Raw genomic sequence first — 12,395 nt, 5'->3', positions numbered from 1 at the left:
GTCTATGGGTTTTCGCTCAGGCCAAGTCTACTAAGTGCCTAGAACCATCCAGAGGTAAACTGACAGGGCGATGCGCCAGGTTAGCAGTTCCTGCAGGGGCTGGGGAGGAGCACACACGACGGGCAGTACAGGCAACATCCACGAAGCCCCCAAACTAGGATAAAGGGAGAGAAAACATACCTGGAATTGTCACCTGAATGATGTTAAGATCTTCAACTCCTGATGCAGTAGTATTAACATTGGGGGATGAATTTATTTTTCCTACAAACAGAAACTTGAGATTAGAATATATGCAAAATGTAATTAAACCTTACGATTCAGACGACAAAAGGTAGTTCCTTTTCATGAATTATTTTGTTACTCTGTGCTATTAGGTTTCTCGAAAGACAGTTTTCCACTTCTTTTCTCTTCCCTGTGCTGCTCTGCAGAGCATGAGCATATAAAGACCCTTAGTTATTAAAGAGCTAAAAACTCTAACTAGCACAACCCCCAATCTGAATGAACGTTCTTATCTAAATAGCTGCTCTTTAAATAATTTTTTAAACCAATGTTGCAAGGTAAGTAACAACAGCATAGTTTTTTTTTAGCAAAATGCTTACTTGGAGGGCTCTTAGAGGAGGAGGTGCTCTCCTTAATTGCTGTCTCAAACATTTCAGGCCTAAAAACAAGAGAAACAACATTTGTGTTAATACTCCAATAGTAAAACATTAAAAACCTGAACAAGTGAAAGATTTAAAAAGCTAGTAACTCTCTCTCTATATATACACATTCTCGGTAATACAAGGACAGAAGTAGCATGGATATGTAATAAAATGAGAGTTCCCTGGTGGCCTAGCAGTTAAGGATCTGGCATTGTCGCTACTGTAGCACGGGTTCAATGCCTGGTCTAAGAACTTCTGTATGTCGTGAGGGCAGCCAAAAAAGTAATAAAATTAAAAATGCACAAAAGGAATTCTCATCACGGCTCAGTGGTAACGAACCAACTAGCATCCATGAGGACGTGAGTGGGTTCACGCCCTGGCCTTGTTCAGTGGGTTAAGAGCTGTAGTGTGGGTTGCAAACATGGTCTGGATCCCACATTGCTGTGGTGTAGGCCAGCAGCTACAGCTACAATTTGACCCCTAGCCTGGGAACTTCCATATGCCGAGGGTACGGCCCTGAAAGAAGGAAGGAGGGAAGGAAGAAAGGAAGGAAGGAAGGAGGGAAGGAAAGAAAGAAAGAAAGAGAGAGAAAACAAGCAAGCAAGCAAGCACAAAAGGCCAATTCTAAAGTTTAAACTTATCTTGGAAAGATTCAACACTAGACTTAAGAAGGACACAGGCAGAGCCCAGGATGCAGGTAGCACAAAAACATATGACAAGCTGTGAAAACATGAGCACAAGTCTCTCTCTTAGGAAGCAGAAGCAGGGACCTTAGCTTTTAAGACTGGCTGCAAGTGCACAAAGTGGCCATTATGTTTGGCAATGTCAGCTTTGACTATTTGACCGCATCCTTGCGGGACTCAAGGACATGAAACAAAATCTCTTTCCATTAACTTGAAATAATTTTTGGACATTGATACATTTTTGTTTTTGTTTTTGCTTTTTTTTTAGGGCCGCACCTGTGGCACATGGAGATTCCCAGGCTAGGGGCTGAATCAGAGCTGTAACTGCCAGCCTACACCAGAGCCACAGCACGAGAGATCCAAGCCGCATCTGTGACCTACAGCATAGCTCACAGCAACGCTGAATCCTTAACCCACTGAGCAAGGCCAAGGATTGAACCCACAACCTCGTGGTTCCTAGTCAGATCGTTTCTGCTGTGCCACAACGGAAACTCCTGATACTATTTTTTAAAATCACAATTTATTTCCTCTAATTCAACTATGTTGGCAGAATTCATAGATCTCCAAGCAAACAGGAGAGACATTTAAAATATTTGGTAAACTGGAAAATTCAAGAGCTTTATAAAATTGAAGCACCACTTAGATGCCAGCAGCATCAAACATTAAAAATATGACTATGGATAGATTTAACAAAATCAAATTGGTACCTTCTGATAAGTTAGAACCCTCCTTTCCTCTCTGCACCAATTATAGAAAATTTAAATCATATACCAAAGTACAGCTTAAAGAGCTTCTTTGCCTCTAGGGTTATTCTGGCTGGGCCCTGAAGCTGAATTCATGTGTATTTCCCAGCAGCAAACCATAGCAAGTCCGGGCCAATCTCATTTCCTCTTATTTCCTTACTTTTTAATGATGAACTTAATTTTGGCTTTGTTTCGGAGGATCTTCTCCAGCCGTGGAATGCCAAAAGTAGATGGTCGTCGGAATGGTACGCCCTCGGGTAAGCCCTCCACATAAAAATCTTCTGGGAAAGACTCAAATAACGCAAACGGCACTTTCACAGCTTGCTTAAGGCCAAGAGCTTCACCTAAAACAAAAAACAAAAAAAACCCCACAAAAAACAAGAAAACATTTATTGTTTCTCACATTTATAACTTTGTAAAAAAAAAAAAAAAAAAAAAAAAAAAAAATCCTTCTTTAAAAATGCCTTCCCCCCATTTTAGGGCTGCACTCAAGGCACACAGGAGTTCCCAGGCTAAGAGTCGAATTGGAGCTGCAGCTGCAGGCCTATGCCACAGTCACAGCAACTCGGGATCCGAGCTGAGTCTGCAACCTACATCACAGCTCACAGCAACGCTGGACCCTTAACCCACTGAGCGAGGTCAAGGATTGAACACGCAACCTCATGGTTTCTACTTGGCTTTGTTTCTGCTGTGACACAACGGGAACTCCAAAACCCACACTTCTGATGATTATACTTCAATGCTGAACATTTTACTATCTCACATTTTTCTGTTTTTATAAAAAGCTACCTCATATTTTAATAATAGTTTTTCAAAAGAAACTTACCGCATTTTTCATTGAAAAGATTTTCAACTTTCTGTTTTAGGTCCGTGATTTTGGCATTCCAGGCCTCTACATGTGGAAACACAAGAGCAATGACGATGTTAGTAACAGTTACTAGCTAATATCCCAGGGCAGGAACTTTTCATCTGATTTGACTGTGCACCTTTAAGAAGTACAAAGTAGGAGTTCGCTATGGCACAACGGGTTAAGAATCTGGCATTGCTACAGCCATGGCACAGGTCGCAGCGGCTGCAGCCATTAAAAAAAAAAAAAGGTAACCAAATAAAAAATACATAGGTTTCTAAATACGGTTAAGTCTTGCTAACTGCTGTAATTCCATGCTTTATTCAACTGTTTTATTATGTTAGTAATATGTTGGTTGCAAAGAAAGAGAGAGAAAAAAAAAAGAGAAAGAAAGAGAAAGAAAATGAAAAAACTTCCCCCCAAACAATTACAGTATCTATTACATGCCAGATATGATTCTACTCTTTAAATGATCTGGTTTTTAAAATCTACATAACTCTATGGAACAGGAAGTAATGTTACCCTCGCTTTGTAGATAAGGTGGTTGAGGCACCGAGAGGTTAAGCAGCTTGCCCATGGTCACCGAATTACAAAATACTGGAGCCTGATCTGAACTCAGTCTGGCTCTATAGTCTGTGCCTTTAATTGCTAATATATACTAACTCACCAAATTAAAAAAAAAATTTAAAGAGTAAAAGAAAGTATTTTTTTAATTAATTCCATTTATTTAAAAAAATGAAATCAAGAAAAATAAAACACATATTTACCAAAGGAAAACTCTCTTCCTCGAGGCTTGAAGGGAACATTAGAACCATTAGTCTGGGTGGGGGTTCGAACAGCTGAGGTTTGAGGGTTGCTGTTATTAGGGCCTAAAGAAGAATTAAAGAAACAAACAAAAAAATATAATCAGCACGTTTGTTAATAATGCCTGGGCGCTGCTTGTGGTTTCTCTAGGATATGCCCTTCAAGTCCAACCTGTACTGGGAAACAACAGGAGTTCAACTCCCACAAGCCCGCTGCAGGTCAGCCCTGCAGACCTCCGCCCTTTTCCTAATCCCACCCCTACATCAGGCGCTTCCCCCAACAGCTCTCGAGCTGATCCAAGGTACTGTTAGCTCACTGCATGATTCATCATACCATTTTGAAGCGACTGTGTTTGCTTTTATGTTTTTCTTTCAACATTTAGACTAGAAACACAGTTTTAGATAAAATTATATTAGCTCCGCTATGAAAGGTTTCCTTCAGATTCCCTAGCGGACTCTGTCTGACATGCCCTTTCTTTGAATTCTTAGTACAATATAGAAACAATGTTAGGGGTTATCAGTTGTTTTCCATTAAAAGAAAGGCTGGCAATGGCCTCAGAATCCTATAAAATGTCAAGAGTCAACATTCTAGTCTTTAATTTCAAACTCTGGAATAAAACAAACAAACAAACAAAAAAATCACAGCTTCCTTCAACAGCAGAATGATGAAAGCCAAGTATTTCTGGACCAGTTGGATCTCGCAGAGCAGCCTGGTTGAACTGGCAGATATAATAACCATACATGGAGTTCCCGTCATCAGTCAGTGGTAAACAAACCCGACTAGGAACCACGAGGACACAGGTTCGATCCCTGGCCTTGCTTCGTGGGTTAAGGATCCGGCATTGCCATGAGTTGTGGTATAGGTTGCAGATGTAGCTTGGATCCCACATTGCTGTGGCTGTGGTGTAGGCTGGTGGCTACAGCTCCGATATGACCCCTAGCCTGGGAACTTCCATATGCCGTGGGTGCAGCCCTGAAGAGACAAAAAAAACCCCCACAGAATCAAAAACCCAAATAACCATACAGAAGAATTAGTACGCCCCATCACCAAAGTTCTTTTTTAAAAATATATTTATCAATTTATTGTGAAATCTTTAAAATAGACAAGCTTTTTAGAGGTCCCCTTAATTATAGACTTATTGTCACCCAGTTTCTCCTATACCCTGTCTCTTGGGATAGACCATGATGGAATATGAGAAAAATAATGTAAATAATAATTATATATATATATGTATATATATATATGAATGATTGGGTCACTATGCTATAAAGCAGAAATCAACACAACACTGTCAATCAACTACACTCTAATAAAAAACTTAAAAAGCAGAATCTTCATATTGACTTACATCAGATCTGTGATTTAACATTAAATAACTTCAAATAAACTCTTAGGCATAACTCCAACGTATGAAATCTATGAAAGTGGATCTGCCCTTGATGTAACTTGTAACCATCTTAGCTTTTTCCGTGTCTCCTCAAGTATATCCCAGGTCCTCCACAGAATAGAGACGATACACTCTATGGATTATCAACGAGCTTCAAAATGTATTGAGCAGTCATTTGGCCACAAATAGCTGGTCTGAAAGTGCAGCTTCCATTACTAGTCTAATAGGTCCCCTAACTGAGTGCTAGGAAATATATTTATTAAACTTCAAGCCCAGCTACTGCTGAGGATGAACTGGTTGTTACTTTATAGAAAGGCAATGACTGCAATAAGTCACTGAGAGGTGTCATATAGATGACAGGCCATCCATCCATCCATCCATCGGCCCATCAATATTGTTAAAAAGAGTCGACATTCCTAACTGGCTATAGCACAACGTATAAACTTCTTAGAGGACTGTAATTAACCAAGCTCACTGGTTTATTATTCTCATGTGTCTTATGGATGTGTCTTATTGCTGCCCACGCATTTTACAGGCACTCCTGTCACTGTGGCAGATCAGGCTTTCTGGGGAGTCTTTGTCTTCAGGCAAGGGACAGGACACTCTCCAGTCTTCCTGGGGCACAGTGTGTGAAGAGGCTGCCAAGATCACCCAGTCAGCATCTCATGTTTGTACTCCATGTTCATGATGCCATCTTTACACAGCACCAGGACAAGACAGGAAGAAAGGCGTGATCAGCTGACAGAATTAAGCGAGTGGAGTATCTACTTCCTATTCCAAAATCAATAAACTGGCAGTCTGGCTTATGCTGAAGAGAAGTAACACTACACATCTACCAGAACATCTAAATTAACAAAGAATGACAATATCCGAGTACTGTAATTATGTGCAGCAACCAGAATTCTCACACATTCCTGACAGGAGTGTACAGCAACAGAATCATCCTGCCAAACTATTTAGAAAGTTAAAAGCCCAGGAATTCCATTCTGAAACATCTACTCAGGAGAAGGAAAGCATATGCTAGGTTTTGGACACAAATGTTCACATAGCATCTTGACTACACAAAGACTGTATATAAACCCAAATATCCAGTGGAAAATACAGAAACGAAGTCTAGTGAATTCATATAAAGACGTAATACTCAGTAATAAAAATACTGAACTATGCAACAAGAATGAATCTAACAACGCTGTGCTGAGCAAAGGAAGCCAACCGTGAAAAGAATATATGTGGCATGATTCACATGAAATTCGAGAACAGGCAAAGGTATTCTATCTCGACAAAAAGCGCATCAGTGGTCGCCTGTAGCCTGGCCTGCAGAGGAGTGACTGCTGGGGAGCGCGGGGGAGCGTCTGCTTTAGAGGCAGACGTTTTCCATCTGCTGACTAAAATGCTGCTCCAGATTATCTTTCGAACCTCAAACGGTACAATTACAACAGGGCACTTTATCACATATAAAGTACACTTAATAAACTTAATTTTCAGGTAATACAAAAATTCCATTTTTAAGGATGATATATTATTTATAAGAAAGTATTAGTAAGGTACGATAAACCCCCAAATCCTCCTTTCTATATCACGAGTCTTGACAAAAAGAATTGGACTGGACCCAGCTCTCTACTACTTAAACCACCTTGAAACACTATTTATGGTATTTCAAAAGTATAAATTAAAGTTGGGGTCTAGTTACAGCACTGGTTAAGCAAAAGAAAGCTACTATGGGACAAAGCCCTATATGGCTTGGATACGACAAAAGAAAGCTCTTCTCTGCTAATCTGAAGGCAGGTCAAAACCATTCTTCCTTTTACCCCATCACTGACCTTTTCCCGGCATGCTCACAGCATTATTCATCAACGGCCGAAAAGCAGATACAAACCAAGTGCCCCTTTTCTTTTGAACCAGAAACCAAAAACACAGAGGGGAGGGGAGGTGTGCCAAGTGATGTTAAGACAGTACTTTTTTCAATTTAGAAACACAGGAGTTCCCGTCGTGGCGCAGTGGTTAACGAATCCAACTAGGAACCATGAGGTTTCAGGTTCGGTCCCTGCCCTTGCTCAGTGGGTTAACGATCCGGCATTGCCGTGAGCTGTGGTGTAGGTCGCAGACACGGCTCGGATCCCGCGTTGCTGAGGCTCTGGCGTAGGCCGGTGGCTACAGCTCCGATTCGACCCCTAGCCTGAGAACCTCCGTATGCCTCGGGAGCGGCCCAAAGAAATAGCAAAAAAAAAAAAAAAAAAAAAAAAAGTCAATTTAGAAACACAGTGTCTGGCGTAACAAATAGGTTTATTACCCACTGTAAAGAGCACGCCCGTACTGTCCTACTTGCTGATTCCCATGCAAAGCAAGAAAAGCTAAATATTTTCATTTCCATATGAAATCATTCTAGTTAGTACATTTATTTGTATTTAGTGATCAAACCTTTAAAAAAAAAAAAGGCAGAGAATTAAAAAACACATGTCCACGCAAAAACCTGCACATGAATGTTCTCCAACTGATGAAAAGATAAAGAAAATGTGGTATATCTACACAATGGAATATTATTCACCAAAAAAAGGGACACCCATGAGCATGGATATTATCACAAATACAGAAAACAGGAGTTCTCTGGTGACCTAGTGGTTAGGGGTTTGGTCTTGTCACTGCTGTGGCTCAGGTTCAATCCCTGGCCCAGGAACTTCTGCACGCCCCCAAAGAAGGGGCAGAAAATAACAAGTGCTAGTTAGGCTAGAAAGAAATTTCATGTCCTAATTGAAATGATCAATTAGAAACATTTAGAAATATAGTTTTATCACAGCTAGCTTTTCATACCCAAAACTAGTTTTGCAAAAACTCATTTGCATAAAAATATAAATAATAGGAGTTCCAGTCATGGCTCAGTGGTTAACAAACCCAACTAGTATCCATGAGGACATGGGTTCGATCCCTGGCCTCACTCAGTGGGTTAAGAATCCAGTGTTGGAGTTCCCGTCGTGGCGCAGTGGTTAATGAATCCAACTAGGAACCATGAGGTTGCGGGTTCGGTCCCTGCCCTTGCTCAGTGGGTTAACGATCCGGCGTTGCCGTGAGCTGTGGTGTAGGTTGCAGACGCGGCTCGGATCCCGCGTTGCTGTGGCTCTGGCGTAGGCTGGTGGCTACAGCTCCGATTCAACCCCTAGCCTGGGAATCTCCATATGCCGCGGGAGCGGCCCAAGAAATAGCAACAACAACAACAACAACAACAAGACAAAAAAAAAAAAAAAAGAATCCAGTGTTGCCGTGAGCTGAGGTGTAGGTTGCAGATGAAACTTGGATCTGGCGTTGCTGTGGTAGCCTGGCAACCTCCATATGCTTCAGGTGTGGCCCTAAAATGACAAAAAGACTTTTTTTCTACATAAAAAAGTGAAAAAGCAACAGATAGATGTACTGCACTGGAGAGAGGACAGAAATGGGCCCAGAACAACCTCACCTTCCACAGTGACCTCAATCTCAGGAACTTTCGAATTACTCCCAGGGCTTCGTGGTCTTTTTGGGGACTGCAAAGCTATAAAGTAAGCACACAAATTATTTTTGCGTATTGTTAGACAAACAAACAGAAGGAGATGCTTTATAAAAGCAGTGTATTAAAATTCACATAGTTTAGTTCTTTCCAAAGAAAGGTGTAATCCTCAACTCGAGTCTCAACAGAGCTGGGGAAACATGAATGAGGGGACGAACTGCAGCCTGAAGCTGCCACGGAAACTTCTGCTTTTAAAAAGCAGAGAGAGAAAGGGGGATCCGTTAAATAAAATACCTTACAAAGCAAACAGCAAACCAAAAGCCCGAAAAAGGCATCTGCTAATGGTTCAGGATGTTTTAATGCACTGAAGTATTATAAAGAAAAACAATCTCTTACCTTTAGTGTTTATTTTACTAGCCATTCCAGGAGGCAAGTAGGAAATAACTAGTTCAGGTCTAGAGAGAAAACCAAGAAACATTACAGTGGCCAGTGTCATCCTGGTCTTCACAACCAGTAAAAACTGTAATGACCAATGTTTATTATAAAGGTGACCACAAAATAACTACAATGCAACAGTAATTTCTATCATTATGAACCGAAAAATTCACTTTTCCTTCCCACAACTACCTGCTAAATGATTTTTATGAAAAGCAAATGACTTCTTTCATGAACGTGAAAATTAACTAACACTAGGTTTAGCTTCAACTACCAAAATGCTGCAGACATGTACATGAGAAACCCAACTGTTGAAACTCAGCTGCCCTTAGGTTTAATCAGGAATAACAGAGCACATGAAAGTCAGCATTTTGATCCTTCCAACAAGTATCTACAAATACTAAGAGACATCACAGCATGTCTCACACACTTGAAAACCACCACTGTGACGCAGGTGTTACAACCCTCCTCGTGCTGAAGAAGAAAAGCAGGTACAGGCTAAAGGGCTGAAGGCAGTGGACACTTGGAGAGCTAACACTTTTCCATCAGGGATCCCAAAGCCCTAACGGGAACATGTAGCTAGGAAAAAATTTAAATAGTGTTAAAACTTAACTGTTTTAATTCCAGACAAAGAGAACTTACTTTTTAACAACAAACTTGATTTTATTACTTCCACGGACAATCCTCTCAAGTCGTGGGATTCCAAACCAGGTAGGGCTTCGGAAGGGAATTCCTTCTGGCAAGCCCTCCACATACAGGAACTCGGGGTTTGATTCAAACACAGGGTATGGTACTTTCACTGCCTCTGTAAGTCCAAGAGCTTGAGCTGAAAGTGTAAGAGAACATAAATAGTGGGAGCTAAAATTTGCACAGTCTTTAGCTTTTGTCTGATAGCATTCTCTTTTTATTTTTTTAAAAAATTACGGTATAATGCACAGATAACATCAGTTTCAGGTGTGGGGCATAATGATCTGATATTTGTATATACTGCCAAATGATCACTATAGTGAACATCTGAGCACTCTCAAATATTTTATGCAAGAGTTCCCAACAATCTAGCAATTTCTACTTAATAAATAAGGTAGGTATTTCCCGTAGAGTCTGTGAAATTGAAGAAAAAGCCTAAAAATGTTTTTAAGAGGAACACTTTAACACCTGGAATCAAAAGGAAAATTAGTCAGAGTTCCCGTCGTAGCTCAGTGGAAACGAATCTGTCTAGCATCCATGAGGATGCAGGTTTGACCCCTGACTTCGCTCAGTGGGTTAAGGATCCAGCATTGCTGTGAGCTGTGGTGTAGGTCACAGATGTGGCTCGGATCCTGAGATGCTGTGGGTATGGCGTAGGCCGGTGGCTACAGCTTTGATTTAGCCCCTAGGCTGGGAACCTCCATGTGCTGTAGGTACGGCCCTAAAAAGACTGGAAAAAAAAGAAAAAAAAGAAAAAAAAAAGGAAAAAGAAAAAGACAGTCAGTCAAAATTACCTCTGTGTTCTGGGCAAAAATGAACTACAGCCACTTCCACTGAAATGGCACCTACCCAGCCCTTGTGTTATCGTCTAGGTGCAAGTGTGCTGTTTAAGAGAGTAGAGGTGTGTACGATGCATCTGGGGAGAACTGGTCAAGCTAGAGAGACGAGAAGCAGAGTGTGGGACGCAAACGCCAATTCCCGTTACTAGAGTGCCCACCACAAGGCCCCAGGACGCTGCTCCCACTCCCACTCCTCACTTCCTTCTCCAAGCCTGACCCACCCAATCACCTGAAACACTCTTGCTGAGCCTCCTCAGAATCATCAAGACAGTGTTCCAGGAAAGTTCTGTCAACACATTCAAGTTGAAACAGATGATGAATCCTGTTTGCCAATCGGCGTTAGCCGCATTAGACATACGGACAGAGGGACTGAGAATTAGCCCAGTTCCTCCCTTCCTCTCCCACCGTGACACAGAAGGCTGAATCCAGGAGAAACACCTGCTGTAGTGGGCATTCGGAACACTGCCTTTGACTACTGTTTTTCAATTAAGACATAATCACTGCTTTACTTACCAAATTTCAAATTAAAAATCTCTTCCACTTGCTTCCGGAGCTTAGTAATTCTGACATTCCAATCTTCTTTGACTAGAAAGCAAAAACAAATCTAATTAACAAGGTCCCTTATGGGTGCTGACACAAAATTAGACTGGATGCTATTCTTTCCAGTAATGCTATTTAAACAAGAGAGCAATAACTGACATATAACATTGTAGTAGTTTTAGGTGCACAATCCAGAGACTTTGGAGTCAGAGGGAAGAGAATGATTTCCTGCACTTGCCAAATATCAGAAGTCGTACAGAGAGACAGAATTTATTTTTATTATTATTATTATTTTTTTTTTTTTGTCTTTTTGCTATTTCTTTGGGCCGCTCCCACGACATATGGAGGTTCCCAGGCTAGGGGTCGAATCGGAGCTGTAGCCACCGGCCTACGCCAGAGCCACAGCAACGCGGGATCCGAGCCGCGTCTGTGACCTACACCACAGCTCACGGCAACGCTGGATCTTTAACCCACTGAGCAAAGCCAGGGATCGAACCCGCAACCTCATGGTTCCCAGTCGGATTTGTTAACCACTGCGCCACTGACGGGAACTCTGGAAGACAGAATTCAAATGTAAGTTTTCACACTAAATACAGAAGAACTTGTTCATGAAACCAATGTGCCCTGGAGGTACATCAAGGAACCCTGCCAAGCATGGGAGGACCAGGTGCCTAAGACTCAGGCCCCTTGTACTGGGTTCAGCCAGAACAGGACTTGCCTTCATACAGGCCTGCCTGCCTGCCTGCCTGCCCTCCTCTCTCCCTCCCTCCATTTATTATTTATTTACTTACTTACTTTTTAGGGCCACACCCTCAGCATGTGGAGGTTCAAATCAGAGCCACAGCTGCTGGCCTACACCACAGCCACAGCAACACCGGATCTGAGCCGTGTCTGTGACCTACACCATAGCTCACGGCAACGCCGGATCCTCAACCCGCTGAGCAAGGGTAGGGATCAAACCCACAACTTCATGGTTCCAATGCCTGTGCCACAATGGGAACTCGAGGCATTCCTTTTTTTAACTGAACAGATATGTGCCTACAGATTCACAAAGGAAAACTTCCCTAATCCCAGCAAGAAATAAATGATACAGCGGTTAGGGAGATGCCACTCAACACTATCACATCTACAATTCGGTTTATTTTCTTACTCTTATTTATAAAAGAACATCCCCTTTAAAATATAACAAAAATGAGGGAAAGAATAAGCTATTCTAAAAGACATCTATGTGCCACTTTCTTGGACAGAAAATCAGGGCTCGTGTGCTGGAGCTGAGCTGCGAGGACGCAGGTGGACCCAAAGACAGTGCAGGGA

General features: G+C 41.7%; 1 protein-coding gene across 9 annotated transcripts in view; it reads right to left on the bottom strand.

Moving 5' to 3' along the window:
* Positions 1 to 12,395, bottom strand: part of GTF2I (general transcription factor IIi) — a 105,321-nt gene that overhangs the window by 8,224 nt on the left and 84,702 nt on the right. For 7 of the 9 annotated variants that reach the window (XM_005661989.4, XM_005661992.4, XM_005661990.4 and 4 more), the window contains 9 exons: positions 11,055 to 11,126; positions 9,658 to 9,841; positions 8,977 to 9,035; positions 8,551 to 8,625; positions 3,682 to 3,783; positions 2,894 to 2,959; positions 2,228 to 2,411; positions 600 to 658; positions 181 to 261 (listed from right to left, as the gene is read on the bottom strand). In XM_005661989.4, the coding sequence (XP_005662046.1) occupies positions 181 to 261; positions 600 to 658; positions 2,228 to 2,411; positions 2,894 to 2,959; positions 3,682 to 3,783; positions 8,551 to 8,625; positions 8,977 to 9,035; positions 9,658 to 9,841; positions 11,055 to 11,126 (882 nt within the window). Of the gene's footprint in view, positions 1 to 180; positions 262 to 599; positions 659 to 2,227; positions 2,412 to 2,893; positions 2,960 to 3,681; positions 3,784 to 8,550; positions 8,626 to 8,976; positions 9,036 to 9,657; positions 9,842 to 11,054; positions 11,127 to 11,354; positions 11,516 to 12,395 lie in introns of those variants that run through there. The other 2 variants (XR_014840268.1, XR_014840269.1) reach the window with 2 other exon arrangements.

Source organism: Sus scrofa, chromosome 3 (assembly GCF_054392235.1).
Source record: "Sus scrofa isolate SSC_HxYL_T2T_F1_AM1 chromosome 3, Sscrofa_HxYL_maternal_Yorkshire_Landrace_v2.0, whole genome shotgun sequence".
NCBI classification, from domain to species: Eukaryota; Metazoa; Chordata; class Mammalia; order Artiodactyla; family Suidae; genus Sus; species Sus scrofa.
Note: the sequence above shows the minus strand (reverse complement) of the source record. Positions and strands in the feature narration are given on the sequence as shown.